A 19407-nucleotide genomic window follows, 5' to 3' on the forward strand; every position below is an offset into this window, starting at 1 on the left:
CATACATACAGTATGTATTTATGTATTTGTGTAGTTCCTCGTTGGACGAGTCGGTAGAGTTCTCGGCCAGTACTCTGCTAGACCCGATTTCGAGTCTAGGGCCGGCCAATGAAGAAGTAGAGGAATTTATTTCTGGTGATAGAAATTCCTTTCTCGGTATAATGTGGTTCAGATTCCACAATAAGCTGTAGGTCCCGTTGCTAGGTAACCAATTGGTTCTTAGCCACGTAAAATAAGTCTAATCCTTCGGGCCAGCCCTAGGAGAGCTGTTAATCAGCTCAGTGGTTTAGTTAATCTAAGGTATAATTATGCATTTGTGTTTCAGTACTTAACCTAACGTTAGCCATTCTAATATGTATTAAATACATCATATACAAATACATATATACGGGGAAATGCTCAGAACCGTGCACAACTCTATAGTACCATTATGTATTACCACACTCCATCCAACGTTATGCTCGCAGTAAATAAGACAAAAAATAGCCACAGTTGCTTATATTTGGTCATCAGAACAGAATGCACCATAACTCTTTTGTACTGCTGTAAACTACACTTTTGTTTTTCAATGTTGGTCAACATGCATCAGAGTTTCAATGCCCGATAGCTCCAGCACACAATGTAATGCTCTATGAGAAACTGTCTTTAACTTTATAAGTATTAGCTATTGCGTTTTAGGCCACTGACATTGGCGCTTGCTAAACCTTGAAAAAAAAAATCCTGATATTCAGGATTTTAACTCTAACTGTAAAGCTTTGCGCTAACATTTTCCACCACTTTACACCTAGCTAAGCAAAACTGAAAACAATGCTTTGACGGCTTGAAAACACGAATCACTCATATATAACTCCTCATTAAGTGATTCTAAATACACCGGATTCTTTTCATAGCGCAGTTTTTTTTCGGCAGCAAACAATGCCTGCATGGTCATTGCGTAAATTCAGCCTTTTTGATACAACTACAAGGTTGTTATTGATTCATCATTACAAGAACATTATACACAGATAAATGGGTGAAATAATCACTGGTATTAGGAACTCGAATTAAACGTGGGTTACAACGGAAACGTAAATTTTAGACAACCGAATTCGAAAGTCATTATTTCAAAGTAAAGAGAATAAGGTGATAAAAAGGCTTCGTAAATACAAGATTTTCCGAAAGAAAAAAATCACCTATAAGATCCTCCAAGTGTTAAATTGAATTCTTTCCCGACTCCTCCGAAAGCGGGAACAAAGCCTTCCTTTTAAATAATGCCCCTTCTGGGATCTGGCCCGGAATTAAAAGCTCCGTTAATTACTTCTTACTACAATTACACCGATTTATATAGCTTCGCAGCCGGAACTTTTTTGTTCCACAAAAACAGCCTATATTCATTCCATTTCCCACTGAAAACTTAGAAATATCAATTTCTGAAAACTTTTATTCCGGAGGAATGAGAAAAAAAAAAACCCAAAAATACTTTTCACTGACAACCAGCAATTATCAATTTCCGAAAACTGTTTGATTCCGAAGGAATGTGAAACGATGAATGACTGTGAGAAGCGCAGCAAAAAAAAAAAAAAAAAAAAAAAACTCCGTTGAAAATGGAAATGAAATAATATAGAACGTCCGGGAAGAAACAAAGGACATCAGCATCGAATGAAATTTTCATGGCGGGCGGTCATCTAATATGCTCATTGGAGTGGAATTCGATAACACCAAATTCCAAATAGGAATTCAATATGATGCTGACCGGCTCAGGAGAAGACTCCGTCTGTCCGGTTTCATAGGCAGAAATCAAATTTCGGCATCCTGTTCTTCTTTTTTTTTTTTTTTTTCTTACTTATTAGTGACGATATATTCCGTACAATACAAAAGAAGCAGAACGTCATATTATTTGAACGATTACCTAAATTTGCCGTAAATAAAAGAATTTTTGTTGCTTATGATATGGATTGTCGCCTGAAGTTAGTCACATACCTCTGATAACTGAGTTTTATATCTCAATATTTGAGAGAGAGAGAGAGAGAGAGAGAGAGAGAGAGAGAGAGAGAGAGAGAGAGAGAGAGAAAGTTAAAGTTAAGCATATCTCAGTTTAACCAGACCACTGAGCCGATTATCAGCTCTCCTAGGACTGGCCCGAAGGATTAGACTTAACTTACGTGGCTAAGAACCAATATTGGTTACCTAGCAACGGAACCTACAGCTTATCGTGGAATCCGAACCACATTATAGCGAGAAATGAATTTCTATCACCCGAAATAAATTCGTCTAATTCTTCATTGGCCGGCCGGATACTCGAACTCGGGCCTAGCAGAGTGCTAGCCGAGAACTCTACCGACTCGTTCAACGAGGAAGGGGAGAGAGAGAGAGAGAGAGAGAGAGAGAGAGAGAGATAATAAAAGTGCTGTTAGACCAAGGCAATCAACTGCACACTTGAGTTTCCTAATGATGCTGACATTAAATTAAAGCTGTTTTTTACCCACGTGATGAAGCTGTAATAGCATTTACCCGTCTAGTCCACTAAACAACTGAGAGAAAAGGGACAATTTAAACAGTCAATTTCAGAATTCGAATGGTTTCAATTTTTACAGCACACAAACAACAAAATTCAATTTCTTCAATGAATCATGAAATTTGTCCACTTTTACCAAGGGTTCTTCATGAATGTCTCTGACAACAAGAGCTTAGATCTCTTTAAGCGTATTACACTAGTATTTTGGGACGATAAATTTTTTATGCACAAACAAGAGAACCTGGTTCTCTAATATACTCTTTTTGAAAACAAACTATATAAGAGCGGATGTACAGTATATGGAAATAAACACATTTCAGATGTTGCTGTAAAACGACAATATGGAAAGTAACAGATTTCATAATAATAATAATAATAATAATAATAATAATAATAATAATAATAATAATAATAATAATAATAACGGAAAACAGATCTCTGTCGATGAAAAGCCTTAAAAGTATAAGGAATGAACCACAAGATAAAAAAAAAAAAAAAAAAGAGAAACGGGAAAGCTGGAGAGGCTGCCTTGAAATGGCTAAATGGGGAGAACTCAAGGAGACTATATCATGCTGGAGGCAGCACAAAACCAAATACTATGCACAAGTAATGTACAAAATAAAATAGGTGGCCAAGCAGCAACACCCATGTGTCGCAAATGCGAACATAATACTAAGACCACCCACCACCTTGTAACTGAATACCACCATATTACAAAACCAGTTTGAATGTTAATGACTAAGTACTGTATTGTGTATTGTTACAGATTAAAGAAAATTATGAAATATAAGGTAAATGTATGATGAACATTTGTAAAAAGAAATTAAGATGGGCTCAAAGTGATGTGCTGAAAACAATTTGAGGAACATTGTTACACGAGATTTCATGTGATATTGTAATATTGTAACTGGAGACTAAGTATATTGTACTGTACATTGAACATTTTTAAATAAAAGAAAAAAAAAACTCAAATTGAATACATGATAAGCCATGCCAAAGTCGCCAGGCCTTGCATTGGAATGTCCCCAAAAGACGTAGCCTATCATATTCAGGCAAGTAGTACAATCAGACAACCGAAAAAAGAGGCAGAAAAAGAAAATTCAAGGTACCCCAGGATTATGATGTGAAGATTGATCATACGATACGGGCTCGATGACCAGACCTAATCCTGGTAATTAAGGAACCCAGAATGTACGTCTGATAGATGTGACCATACCACACGACACAAGAGTTAAGGAAGACGGCAGAGAAAAGATAAAAACGTGCAAAGATCTAAAGATAGAAATCAAGAGACGATGGCAAATTGATAAGAAAGCTGTACCTATTCATCCTAGGGGAATTAGAAGCAATCCATGGGACCTCACAGGAAACTGGAGAGGGTAGTGAGGGTCAGATCCTCAAGGAGGTAGATAATAAGGGTAAACAATACCCTTATTATCCATAATCTATATACAGTATATGGAAATGAGTGTGTGTGTGTATGTATGTTCCAGCATAACTCTGAAACACACCAAGGAATTTCAACCAAACTTGGTATGCATATGACTTACTATCTAAAAAAGAATACTGTGGGGGGTAAGATATTACCAGCACCAAAGGGAACAAACAGGGGTGGGGGTGGGTGTGGGAAGGGCTTCCCTGAAACGGGGCTGGTTCTGCTTGTAGACTTAGTAGCTAAATAAACGCTACGGGTTTATCATACCACATTTCGGTATACATATGTCTTACTATCTGGAAAAGAATATTGTGAAGGGGGGGGGGGGTTAAGACATCACTGGCACCTGGGGGCGTGGGGGTGGGAAGTGGTGACATGCAAAAATAACCGAAAACTACAGATATTGGTGTCTAATCCATAGATTTTGCGGTCGCTGAGATGAATAGTGACACTCCCGATGCCCATCAAGTCTAAGTTCAGCCCCGACAGAAATGGGGGGTGAGAAGGGGTGCAATATAAATGTCAAAAATGCTGGGCAATGTAACTGAAGCAACTATCTTAACAAGAATGGGGGAGAGAGAGAGAGAGTAGAGGGGGTGTTGGGGGAGAGAGAGAGAGAGAGAGAGAGAGAGAGAGAGAGAGAGAGAGAGAGAGAGAGAGAGAGAGAGTTTATCGGCTGTCATTCAGAGTTTTCCTGGCAGTGCCGGGTTGGTCAGCTAGTTCATTATAGAATACTGTTACATATTCCTTTTCTGAAAATCGTATGATACTTTTTTTTTTACCAAGGAAAACTAGTTTAGAAATATGAGAACTTATAATATATCTATAAGATGAAATAACCTTTCCTTTGTAAAAAAAAAAAAAAATCAGATAAAATATTATCTGAGAAAACAGAAGTGTAAAAGATTCACCTTCGAGGTGATGCAGAAATTTCTTCAATTACACCTATAAGGAAAAACAAGTGAAGTTAATAAAAACTAGCACTGAAGAAGCAGTGCAATTTCTATCATGAAATAAAATGAAAACCCAAAAACAAGCAAGAGAGAAGTCAGTTGCTCTTCCTTAAGTCGAGAGAATTTTCTGCAACCCATCTGCAAAGTGGATGGAAAGTTTTAATGGGGGTGAGACTTCGCTATCTGGCGGAGGCTGACCAGTTCTAGATCTTGCCCTGCAACAATTCATCATACGAACGTAATTCACAATAAACTATGAGGAGACACTATCTCAGCAGAGAGAGAACAAGATATGGGGCGGATGTTTTCATAAACACTCTTAAATATGCAGGAAGAGAGAGTTTATCTAACTCGCAGCTGCCATTTATCACTTCTGCTTGAAAATAACTGACTAGAAAGCAGCTAGACGCGCACAGAGGCGGAACCAGAGAATTTTTAATGGTCAGAGATTTTAAAAGCCAAGCGTTCAGATGAATCTCCATCTGCCAAAAACGTAGTCAGGGTGTATCTTGTAATGAAAAAAATTTCATCCTGATGAAAATAAATGCATGCAGAACGGCAATTTAGAAAACTAGTAAGCAGTGATACCACTTTCTCAAATTTAAAATAGAAGATCTGTTGCTCTTAAATCTACTGGATCTAAACGTGTGCTTTCCTTCTCGCGTGTAATTCGGAATTTTTGCTGATTGTACACTAATTTTCGCAAAAGTAATTACTATTCAACAATTAATCATCAAACCAAAACATTATTAAGTTACACATTATTTTTCATCGTTACATGATTTAACGAAAGCGTTTATGATGGATGCTTTATCTTGCTGTATCTAGATACCCAGAAAATGTAGTCTACGTAAGTATTTAAATAATAATTAAACACTGTACAAAAAATCCGTCTAACTTAAAAAAAAAAAAAGGGGGGCGGAATATACACTCAGCCGTTCAGCAGCCTTTGATCAGCGCGTGGAAAGTCAAGCATCTCAAGACATGGAGTAAGTAGGTCATACAACAACTTTTGAAAAGTAAATAACCTGGGCTTAAGAAGAGAGAGGGTGTGGAGGGGGAAGCAAGCATGGGCATGAACCCTGTCCCAGTGATAATAGGTTTAAGTCAGACGACAGAAGGATTGCTGGGGGATGAACGGAGAGGGAGTTTACATGAGGAAGAGGCTGTTTGAGCAATAATTAATTATAAAAACGTAATTTGATAATTTAAGCAAAAAAATCTATATATGGTATACAAGGGCCTAGAAAAATCGTAAGACAGAACTGGAAGGAGACAAATTGGAAAATGTTGAAGATGTATGGTATAAATGTATTCTGGATAGCTATACGAAACGACCATATCCCAAGTCCTTAGAAACTGAAGATGTGACTGGGGAAACTAACCGGTAAAAAAATATCGATCTTGATATCAGTATAATGGGAATGGAAGGACGGCACAAATAATATGCAGCATATGTATGGTCTATGTCCAACGGGATATTAGAGAAATTAAAAGTTTTTATTATGGCAGTGAAGCATGTATCGAAATATGTGTATGGAAGAGTGACTGGTTTGTTGTAGACAAGGGGTCTGACACAAGGGCTTGATATGTCTCTAAGGCTACTTAATGTTATATCTGTGAGAACAACATTGAGTGCAGGAGCATAGTTTTGGGACAGGAAAATGAGTCATAAATGGGTTATGAAATGCCTGAAGTTTGTGAATGATGCTACAATAATGACTGGGGATGGCGAAGAGGTAACACTGAAAGACTAAGTGCTAGCAAGAGATATCTGAGCATATAAGATAGTAAGAGCAACAATATGGATGGAGGAAGAACTGAAGCAGCATTGTTAACGTAATTTGGAGCAAGTATAATGGCTGATGATAAGGATAAGAGAAGAGAAGAGTTGCAGCATAAGCAAAGCAAAGGAAGAAAGCAGGGATTGTAGCTATGTAGACGAATGGCTTGTGCAGTGTAACTCGGCATGGGAAGAGCTGACTTAGTATTAGTTAGATGTTAAGAGTACGGGGATGAATGGTTCAGTCTTTAAAGATGGTTTGGTCATCTTGTTTAAATGGAAGATGATAGGCTGGAAAAAGTGTTTAATTCACAGGAACTAGAAGGAAGAAGTAGAGAAAGATCTAACAACTGCTGAATACATGGAGAGGTACTGGGAACGAAGAGCCTTGATATCTAGGAATCGCGAGTGTGTGCAGTTGGGAAGTAAATGTCACAGTGTATGTGAAAAATTTCACTGGGCTGCTAATGAGTTGGCTAGCTTTATAAAAGCTAGCATTGTTTTGGCACGGGCTTTTGCTATAGGCAGCCCCTAACCTCCCAATGAGCCTTCATTTTGTCTCAGTATAAGAAGTAACAAAGTTATGTTTAACTAGTTCATCCATGATCCAACAGTTGAAGTACTCATGTGATCGTGGTTTTTATTGCCTTTTTCTAAAGTTAATCCCTATTAGAGTAATTGTTTAATTCACACAATATATATATATATATATATATATATATATATATATATATATATATATATATATATATATATATATATATATATATATATATATATAGAAATCATCAACACACAATCACGTGTGGAACAGAAATAAATTTCTAGACTTGTATGGCCCAGTGGATAACGCCTTTGCTTTCCACCCGAGAGACCTGGGTTCGATCCCGACGTGAGTCAGAAATTTATTTCTGTTCTACACGTGATTGTGTGTTGATGATTTCTATCTTATTCACTCAGAAGGGATAATTCAGAATGAAATGTTGTCTACTGGGTCATTGCTGAGTCAGGAAGTTGGGGAAAACTCGCTGGTATGCAAGCAGTTAGCTTGCCCAGGTAATTCCTTGGGTGCAGTTGCTCTCAGGTTCCAACTTCTTTTAGACTTGTATGGCCCAGTGGATACATGCTTTCCACCGAGAGACCTGGGTTCGATCCCGACGTGAGTCAGAAATTTATTTCTGTTCCACACGTGATTGTGTGTTGATGATTTCTATCTTATTCACTCAGAAGGGATAATTCGAATGAAATGTTGTCTATTGGGTCATTGCTGAGTCAGGAAGTTGGGAAAACTCGCTGGTATGCAAGCAGTTAGCTTGCCCAGGTAATTCCTTGGGTGCAGTTGCTCTCAGGTTCCAACTTCTTCTAGACTTGTATGGCCCAGTGGATAACGCCCTTGCTTTTCCACCTGAGAGACCTGGGTTCTGATATGAGTCAAAATTTATATATATATATATATATATATATATATATATATATATATATATATATATATATATATATATATATATATATATATATTATAACCTGTGGGGACTACAGGGGAATAAAGCTTTTGAGCATGTATTCAAGATACTAGAAAGAATAGTAGAAGGGAGGTTGAGAGAGTTGATAGATATACATGAGCAGCTTTGGGTTCATGAAGGGAAAGAGCACAATGGATGCTATTTTTATAGTAAGACAAGTCCAAGAGAAATATTTAGAAGGAAGCAGGGAAGTTTACATGTTTCGTGGATCTTGAAAAGGCATATGACAGGGTACCAAGAAGAGCAGTTTATTGGTGTTTGAGAAAGAGGAGTACCAGAGAAGCTGGTAAGGTTAGTGTGGATAAGGATTATCGAATCTTTATTACAGCTTATATTACAATCATCACAGATTTGCACTTATGTGTACGACTGTGGACAGATAAAGGCTAATAAAACTGATTCAACCTAGGCCATTTTAGAGACTAGGGAGTTAAGTCACTCGCTCTCTTCCATATCCACGAATTACCAGTCCCCAAGAATGATTATTTTCCTACATATGCTATATGGACCCCAGGTACCTTATTTCGGACTTACTTTTCTGCTATCACGAATGAGAATCTTTCCCGAGCTTCTATTTTCCATGATTCCCATAATATTCCTTCTTCAAGGAGATGGACCCGAATAAGTTACAACTTGTGCCGTTTACAATGAAGATGTGGGTGGTAGGTCCCATTTCCTGCATATGATTGCATATACAGCTATATATAATTATATATAAATATTCCACAAAGCTGACTAGGGGGACAGCCTACAGACATGAAGCAGAAGCTCTTTCGAGAGACTTCACCTGTAACTGTGATGAAGAACAGCATGCCAGGCCTTGGATGTAAGCAGCACTGACCAAACGGTTACCATCCAAAGGGTGTAACTTTAGGACCACTGAAAACAAGGGTCATACACCAACACTTTTTGTGGATGCACATGGCAAAAAGCCTCCTTTACATGACTTTAAAGAGACAGAAATCGTCCACCAAGAGGAGAAACATGGACGGCTGGTGATTGCTATACAGCAGTGACCATCACTATTGTAGCAGCATGTTTTGAATATTCATGTGTCCTTAGACTGACGATTACTGCAGATCGTTCAGATATATCTCCATTCATATTAGGGACCTTTGACTTTTATGGCTGCAATAGCTGCTAGCATGAGGATAAATGAATGGAGCAGCCCAACATTAATTCTTATTCTTTCCCTTCATAGCTTCAGGGCTGATGGCAAGTCGAGGTTCGGGAGACAAAGTGTTGTGGGAAAAACAGAAATGCTCTAAGCTCATTACTGAAAATTGTTTATAATGAAATAGCAATACACACACACACACACACACACACATATATATATATATATATATATATATATATATATATATATATATATATAATATCTATATATATATATATGTATGTTTATATATATACTATATATATATATGTATATATATATATATATATATATATATATATATATATATATATATATATATATATAAACATACAAATTATATATTATATATATACTATATAAACATTATATACATGTATGTATATATACATATACACACACACACACACACACACACACACACACACACACACACATATATATATATATATATATATATATATATATATATATATATATATATATAATATACATACACACACACATATATATATACACACGTGTGTGCGCATTTTTTACCAAGACCTTATTCTTACTTGGAGGGGATGGCTCCAGAAGGTTCCAGCTTCTGGTTTCTTTGCAAGTCAGACGCCAGCATCCATTAACAGCTATATGAAATAGTGAGCAGAAGGCACGAGTAATTTATGAACCTAGTAAACGTGAGATACATCTTATCATCTATATAAGTATGTGTGCGCGTTTTGAGAACCACGTTCACTATACCGCCTGCCGTACAGCAAAATTGTATCTGGATAACCGCAAAGATATCCTAAACACAGGCGTCACGTAAGCCTCTGAGAAATCATGGAACATGACCTGGAGCTACCACGCTCATCCCAAAGGACTTGCTGAGAACTAGGCAATACCTCTCTGTGGCGTGCATTAATATAAGCCTTAACCAGTTAGAAGGAGTGGTTCTGGAAGTCCTTTGGGACGAGTTTCCTAGCCTCGTGTTTTTTTCATCATGGTTGCCACCCACCACAGTCGACTTCACGTACCTAACTCACAGCTTAGATTAAAATAAAAACAAAGGATTTTTGAAAGAGCATGATCATCCAACCGTCGTGTCCCAGGACTCAAACTCATGTACTCTGGTTTGCATGCAAGAATGTAACACACACACACACACATACTGTGTGTATATACACACACAAACACACACACACACATATATATATATATATATATATATATATATATATATATATATATATATATATATATATATATATATATATATATATATATATATATATATATATATATATGGAATCTGAATCTACTGGTCACAGTCATGAGAGACACGAGCTTTTGAAAGCCACACCAACATCTCAGATTTTCCGTTTTCTGACACTATTTTCCTTGGAAAATTCGAGCAGAGAGAGAGAGAGAGAGAGAGAGAGAGAGAGAGAGAGAGAGAGAGAGAGAGAGAGAGAGAGAGAGAGAGAATTAACACTGGTTATGAAACTCGCCTCAATAGTAAGAGGTCTAGTTTCGAATTCTGAACTGGGATGAGCGATATTGGTACATCTTGGTAAACCCACTTGGCCTGTGCTCGCGGGTAATGAATCATGTACCTAGCAGCTGGGCCACTGTCGTTGGCAATAGTCAGGGGCAGTGGTGGACACTGGTCGGAGGGGAATGGGGTTATAAGCCTCCTCTCAAAATATTTACTGAGAATAGAAAAGGCAGCAGCAACTAAGGGGGTATATCTTAGTTTAACCAGACCACTGAGCTGATTAACAGCTCTCCTAGGGCTGGCCCGAAGGATTAGATTTATTTCACGTGGCTAAGAACCAATTGGTTACCTAGCGGCGGGACCTACAGCTTATTGTGGAATCCCGAACCACATTATAGCGAGAAATGAATTTCTATCACCAGAAATAAATTCCTCTTATTCTTCATTGGCCGGTCGGGGATTCGAACTCGCGGCCAACAGAGTGGTAGCTGAGAACGGGAACCCGCTCCCAACCTACAAAGTGAATTTATATATATATATATATATATATATATATATATATATATATATATATATATATATATATATATATATATATATATATATATATATATATATATATAATATATATATATATATATATATATATATATATATATATATATATATATATATATATATATATATATATATATATATATATATATAAATATAAATATATATATAATATATATATGTATATGTGTATATATATGCATATATATACATATATGTGTGTATGTACGTTCAAGAGAGAGACACGAAAACAGAGAAAGAAAGAAATACCCTCTAGAGATTTCCTTTAATGAGCCTCTCCCTAACATTTCTCGACAGGTTAAATGAAACGTTCATTTCTGCCACCATCGCGTTCGCCTAAGGAGTGCGCAAGAGAACTCCAACAGAAGGAGGCGCACAAACACATTCATAAAGTTTCCCGAAGCGTTTGAGAGCTTAGTTAAGAGTCGAATATCTCCTGTTTATCAAGCTCCTCCATTTCGCATCTTCTGGAAGACGCCAAACAAGAATCTCATAACAGAAGACAAGAGAGAAACTTGACCAATAACCAGACTTCTCCTCGTCAAAGAGTCTCAAACTTATGTTATTACATCTTGTATAGGAAATGTCAATGTGAAGTTTCTTTGAAATATTGGCAATCATTCGCCTCACAGTCGAGATGTATTTACGGGCGTCGGGCCTTCAAGTTCTAACATAAAAAGAGACTCTAGGATGATCATGATGATAATGATTAACGAGTTGTCCTGCAATTGCTGAGTGTTCTTGTACATAAGTATGTGTATCAGAAAAACTACCTTACCGCTCTACACTTTTTATGATTAAGATGTAAATAAGACAATTAACGTTCTTGGTTCTTTTATGATTTGGAACACAAATAAGGCAATTAACGTTCGCTGCGAGTGTGTATGTATCATCAGAGAAGTGGGTCCATTCATACACACAAACACACACTTACACACATTGTGTGTTCGTAATGACTGGGTGACTGATTTGTGGCTGTTAAAAGTGGCGTCGCAACATCTAGGTTATTGACGCCGTAAAATAAAATTAAATAGGAAATTAAAATTATGAATAATTCAAGTTCAAAAGGACACAAACACACACTGACACACAATGTGTGTTCATAATGACTGAGTGACTGATTTGTGGCAATTAAAACTGGCGTCACAATATCTAGGTTACTGACGCCGTAAAATAAAATTAAATAGGAAATTAAAATGATGAATAATTTACATATAAGATACATACATATGCACATACTGTATATGCTATAAATTTTGTTGAGGAGTGTTTGTAACGAAACTCGTCTAATCAACATGAGACAAGGCTCGATACCCTGGCGAGCCTGGGTGCTCAAAGGAGGCTCCCTTATCTAATTGTACCTCTGTTGACCTAAGCAGTTATTCGATTATGTGGGTCAAAGCATGGGGGAGAAAGGCATCGAGCTGATAATCTCATCCCTAATCACGTGTACATAACCAGTTTGGTTTTACACCTTTGGGAGGCTCTTGTCTATCTCTAGGAGGAAATGACATATATACTGTATGTATGTATATATGTATATATATATACTATATACATATATATATGTATGTATGTATGTATATATATATATATATATATATATATATATATATATATATATATATATATATATATATATATATATATATATATATATATATAGTCTTTGAGCTCAAGAATCCCAGAATTCATCATCTACAAGAAACCTATATACTTTCTATGGTGCACCTAAACTTAGTTTCCGTAAGCATGCAAATATCACAAACTGGATTAACAAGAAAAAAAAAGGTCAACGTTATTTCTCCTTTGAAACATTCAATTCTCTCTCTCTCTCTCTCTCTCTCTCTCTCTCTCTCTCTCTCTCTCTCTCTTTAACGTTTAATTATTTGCCAGTAAATGGGTCTGGCAGAGCGAGCGAACTGACACGTAATGGCAGTTCCATTTGTCACCATTTCAACCCTGAGAGCAACATGACAAATGGCTTTTTATACTCATTTCCTTCGCCGAGAATGGAAAACTGGAAAGCTGACGTTCACACGGAGTGAAAGGATGAAAAGGAAATCCGTAGGGACATTAGTAAATGACATCCTGAGAGATAGGAGTATAAAAAGGAGATTACTTACACGAGAGGAGGGATAGGAGGAACCGCCGAAAAAGAGGCGTCATGTGGGACGTCTTTATTTATCACAGACGCGTTATTCACAAACTTTTACGCTTATGAATTCTTTGCGCCTCGGCAGGCAATTATTTATGAGATTGCGTTATCGTGCATTTGACAATATTACACACACACACAAACACATACATATACTGTGTATGTATGTATATCATATAATATATATATATATATATATATATATATATATATATATATATATATATATATATATATATATATATATATATATATATACAGTTTATACATTATATATATATATATATATATATATATATATATATATATATATATATATATATATATATACGGACACACATATATATATATATATATATAGTTTTACCATAGGTCATTACTATTTGTACCTCTGATCTTTTTGTTTTTGTTTTTTCTGTATATATTTTCTTTTACTGTTAGTGTGGTTCTATCGTTTGCATTGTAAGGTGAGCGTCTTCTGCTTTTTTTTATAAGTATATTACTGTCTTTGTTTGTTTCTCTGTTATTGGAAAGGGGAAAAAGAATTTTCTTAAAATTAGACAATTTTTTATTTATTTTTTTTTATTTTGAGGGTTTTGTGATTTTGCTATTTTTAATGTGCTCTTGTGTAACCATATGTGTCCGTGTGTAACGTGATTTTAAGCTTTGTGTGTATGTATTTAAGTGTGCTCTTGTGTATGTAATTTTTAACAGCCCTTATAGATTTTTAGTGACTAATGTTTTAACGTAATTCAGTTTTAGCTGTTCAGTACTTTTATTAATTTATATATATATATATATATATATATATATATATATATATATATATATATATATGTGTGTGTGTGTGTGTGTGTGTGTGTGTGTGTGTATATACATACACACACACACACACACACACACACACACACACACACACACACACACATATATACATATATATATATATATATATATATATATATATATATATATATATATATATATATATATATATATATATATATATATATATATATATATATATATATATATATATATATATATATATATTATGACTATTTATCACATCACCGTTTTCATAACAATCAGCTGACGTTAAATGTCCTTTAATATACAAATTCACTCTACCTTGAAGTAATATATTTTCATATATGTTGCAAAGTGGAATTTTTAGTTGATAATAAGTCCACCGTCCCGTGGGATCGAACCAGCGACGGACGAGGAATCAGGACTACAGTGACACACTAACCAGTCGGTTGCAAGTTAGTATAAGTGAATACCATCTCCCCATCAACCCACCCGTCGAACTCGGGTGTTTTGCGTTTGGAGGCGATATCCATATTCACCTCTGCCATGTTGACCTTACAGGTGCGTTTGCTAATCATGACTATTTAGCATCATAGTCCATATACAATCGGAAGCTACAAACGTCCTTTAATATCCAATTCACTCTACCCGGAAGTAATATAAGTAGCTTCCTGATTGTATATGAATCGCGGTGATGTGATAGCATGTCATATGATTTTGCTTCACAAACGTGTCAATACACGAGTCAAATGGCAGAGGAGGGTGATATCGTCTCCAAAGAAACACCTGAGTTCGGCAATGGTGGGTTGATGGAGATGGTATTCACTTATACTCTCTGTGGCCGACTGGTTAGTGTGTCACTGTAGTCCTGATTCCTCGTCCGTCGCTGGTTCGATCCCATGGGACGGTGGACTTATTATCAACTAAAAAACCCTTGCAACATATATGAAAATATATTACTTCCGGATTGTAAAGTGAATTGATATTAAAGGACGTTTAGGCTTTCCTGATTGTATATGAATCACGGTGATGTGATAAATAGTCATAATATGGCTTACATGCGACAAACGCACTACACGGTCAACATGGCAGAGGGTGGGTGGATATCGTCCCCAAACGCAAAACACCTGAGTTCGACGGGTGGGTTGATGGGAGATGGTATTCACTTATACCTCTCATTGTGGCCGACTGGTTAGTGTGTCACTGTAGTCCTGATTCCTCGTCCGTCGCTGGTTCGATCATGGACGGCAGGACTTATTATCAACTAAAAATTCCCTTCGGTAACATATATGAAAATATATTACTTGAGGTAGAGTGAATTGATATTAAAGGACGTTTGTAGCTTCCTGATTGTATATGAATCACGGTGATGTGATAAATAGTCATAATAGTGGCTACGTGCGACAAACGACCACACGGTCAACATGGCAGAGGTGGGTGGATATCGTCTCCAAACGCAAAACACCTGAGTTCGACGGGTGGGTTGATGGGGAGATGGTATTCACTTATACCTCTCTTTGTGGCCGACTGGTTAGTGTGTCATTAGTCCTGATTCCTCGTCCGTCGCTGGTTCGATCCCATGGGACGGTGGACTTATTATCAACTAAAAATTCCCCTTCGGTAACATATATATGAAAATATATTACTTCATGAGGTAGAGTGAATTGGATATTAAAGGACGTTTGTAGCTTCCTGATTGTATATGAATCACGGTGATGTGATAAATAGTCATAATATGGCTACATGCGACAAACGCATTACACGGTCAACATGGCAGAGGTGGGTGGATATCGCCTCCAAAGCAAAAAAACACCTGAGTTCGACGGGTGGGTTGATGGGAGATGGTATTCACTTATACCTCTCTTGTGGCCGACTGGTTAGTGTGTCACTGTAGTCCTGATTCCTCGTCCGTCGCTGGTTCGATCCCACGGGACGGTGGACTTATTATCAACTAAAAATCCCCCTTCGGTAACATATATGAAAATATATTACTTCCGAGGTAGAGTGAATTGGATATTAAAGGACGTTTGTAGCTTTCTGATTGTATATGAATCACGGTGATGTGATAAATAGTCATATTATGGCTCGTCGCGACAAACGCACTACACGGTCAACATGGCAGAGGTGGGTGGATATCGTCTCCAAACGCAAAACACCTGAGTTCGACGGGTGGGTTGATGGGAGATGGTATTCACTTATACCTCTCTTGTGGCCGACTGGTTAGTGTGTCACTGTAGTCCTGATTCCTCGTCCGTCGCTGGTTCGATCCCACGGGACGGTGGACTTATTATCAACTAAAATTCCCCTTCGGTAACATATATGAAAATATATTACTTCCGAGGTAGAGTGAATTGGATATTAAAGGACGTTTGTAGCTTCCTGATTATATATATATATATATATATATATATATATATATATATATATATATATATATATATATATATATATCTGAGTATAGTTGCATGAACAAAGTTAAACCCTCTGAAGCGTTTAAAGATAAGAATGAATAGATTGTTAACAGAACATTAAATATAAATCCATAATCAATTTAACTAGAGCTAAACGGACACAAAGGAATTGGAGGTATAATGTCTTGACTAGACACCACGTCTTATTAACAACAAATTAATTCAGATTAGGGCTTCGTCTCGTCTTCTCAGCACCCTGCTATGGACTTCAAGAAATTAGCATAATCGGAGATAAGGAGTTGCCTAAATTTCAACTTTGTCAGAAACACCTTCCAAAGGGGATAGAAAAAAAGATAGTTGTTGCTTCTCCGTTCCTGTCGGTGTCCCCTTATGAACGGGAATAGTGCCATAAATGTTTCAGTTTTTTTTATCAAGGAGGAAAGGAATGACAAAATGGCATATTTAATAATTTGTGTGTTTTTCTTGAGTGAAAGGGACTCTTCCTGTATATAAGTGATATGTGACTTCACAAGACGATAATAATAATATATTTACAAAGAAGCATTTACGTCCAGCACTCATCAACATTACCCTCGAGATGTTAGAGCCTCTTTAAAACCTTATGAGGCATTAAGAAACACAGAGTTATATAAGCAGTGGCATGCCATGGTTTTATAAGGTTGTATTTGCTTATCAGATCTCAAAATTTCGAAGACAATCCGTAACGTGTGGATATACAGGACAGCTTTAAAATTCTACCCGCACAAGCAAGCAAGGAGGGAAGTGCGTATGTGAAGGAGGCCTTCTTCGACTAATGTGGAATACTTTTTTTTAATATTTTTTGTCATGTTTTCACACTAGTACCTTTTGAATATATGCCTCCTTTATTGTGCCATAGCAAAATCATGCGCGGTGTAACGGATCTTCCACCAACATGGTTATAATTTATGATCCAAATTTCGTTGCTTCAATACTGAAATTACTTCTATGCCACTGAATATTTACCTACCTGTTATTCGCCTCATTTTCCATTATAGTCTTTCAAAGTTTTTTCCAACCCTATAGAATTTTCGTTATATCATTCAAACTATCCTTACATTCCTAAATAATGTGCCAAATCATTTAATGTATATTGTTACCGAGTTCACTTTTCATTCTGATGACCTAACATCATCCAGTTTAAACACTCTGTAATCTTTAAGTGTTTATGACTTTTTCTTAACGAAATCATTTTTTCTTAAGTGATTCCTAAGTATGTTTTATATACTTACTCTCTCTAATGCTGAACCATACTATGAACCCGTTGTATTTCAAGCTTATATTTCCTAAGTTTTAAAAAACTGCAACTGCTGAAGATATTTGCCGTGTCTGCCATTACGTGAAACAAAGTATTTTTTTGTATCTATAAAGCTGACTTTATAAGGATGGATATTAATTAGCTTCTGCGACAAAATAGAAGTAGTAACTTTTCTTTAGGCTCTGATTTTCTTGAAGTTACCTCCTAAAGCGAATTTGAAATATCCTGGAGTTTTAAAATTCTTTCAGATTTTGAACTAAAATTCAGATGTCATTAATAGTTGCACTGAAGCGGGGGATGGTTTTCACAGTTCTTCAGAAAAATGATAAACAAGAAAAAAATAGTCTCTCATATTCTACCTGTCTTGTTTATAATTAAAATAAAGCTTATTAGACTCTACAATCTTGTATGAACGTTAACAAGAAAGACATAGTTCTATTTAGAATATGTTATTTTGCACAACAGCTTAAAAGGACTTAAGTATGCATTGTGGAAAAAACAATAATTTAGCAAATCAAGTTGATTTTCTCGCAACTTCAAAATTAACCTCAAAGCCAGTAAAAAAATATTGATACCGCGTGAGAAATTGTAACAATAATTTAACAAATCAACGTGATTTTCCGCAATTTCAAAATTAATTTCAAAGCTAACAAAAAATATTGATATTATGCGAGAAAGTTTACATGCTATCACGTATAATGTCATCATTCTAACAATGTCTGATTCCAATTATGGTATCATCATCATCAACACCATTATCAAGACATTATGACTTTTCATCGTTCGGATATGACCTATACATCATAATCACCATTCTTTTTTATCAAGCTCAACCCATGAACCCAAATCTTTGCCTTCAGCTCGAAGCATATTCCCAGATATTACGAAGCCGAGGCTTTCCAAAGACTTCCTGCTGGCACGGACATAAGGATGACAGAAAACCGAAATAAAACGGCATATGAATGCTTCCGTAAGTCAGAAAGAGATCTTGGTATTGCAGGATTCTCTGGCATTAATTCTAGAGCTGCAATAGCAATGATGGTGTCATGACGGCGCCAGATTTTTCCTTGACAATAAAAGCGAAAAAGATGAGCATATAAATGTTAATATTATTACGCTCGGCAAGAGACGATCGTCTGCGACCAACGGGGAAGGAATGGGTATGTATATATATTTTTTTTTAACTGCTACATTTCAACTGACATAAGAGCAGGGTGAAAGAATAAATGAGATGAAGAAAAGTAGTGGTATTGGGGAAATCAGAGTCATGCTAATAAAAGCATTGTTGTATAAAATTACCGTTGCCTCGAAGATTAGTAGGTGGCTCC

The 19407-nt window shown here is 36.3% G+C and overlaps 1 protein-coding gene across 1 annotated transcript in view; it reads left to right on the forward strand.

Annotated features, from left to right (window-relative positions):
- LOC136849486 (zinc finger MYM-type protein 6-like) overlaps window positions 1–19129 on the forward strand; it is a 159046-nt gene extending 139917 nt beyond the window's left edge. Inside the window, exon 4 of the mRNA XM_067122832.1 lies at window positions 18940–19129. Coding sequence (XP_066978933.1) covers window positions 18940–19129 — 190 coding nt within the window. The remainder of the gene's footprint in view (window positions 1–18939) is intronic.
- Window positions 19130–19407: the final 278 nt, after the last annotated feature.

Source organism: Macrobrachium rosenbergii, chromosome 21 (genome assembly GCF_040412425.1).
Source record: "Macrobrachium rosenbergii isolate ZJJX-2024 chromosome 21, ASM4041242v1, whole genome shotgun sequence".
NCBI lineage: Eukaryota > Metazoa > Arthropoda > Malacostraca > Decapoda > Palaemonidae > Macrobrachium > Macrobrachium rosenbergii.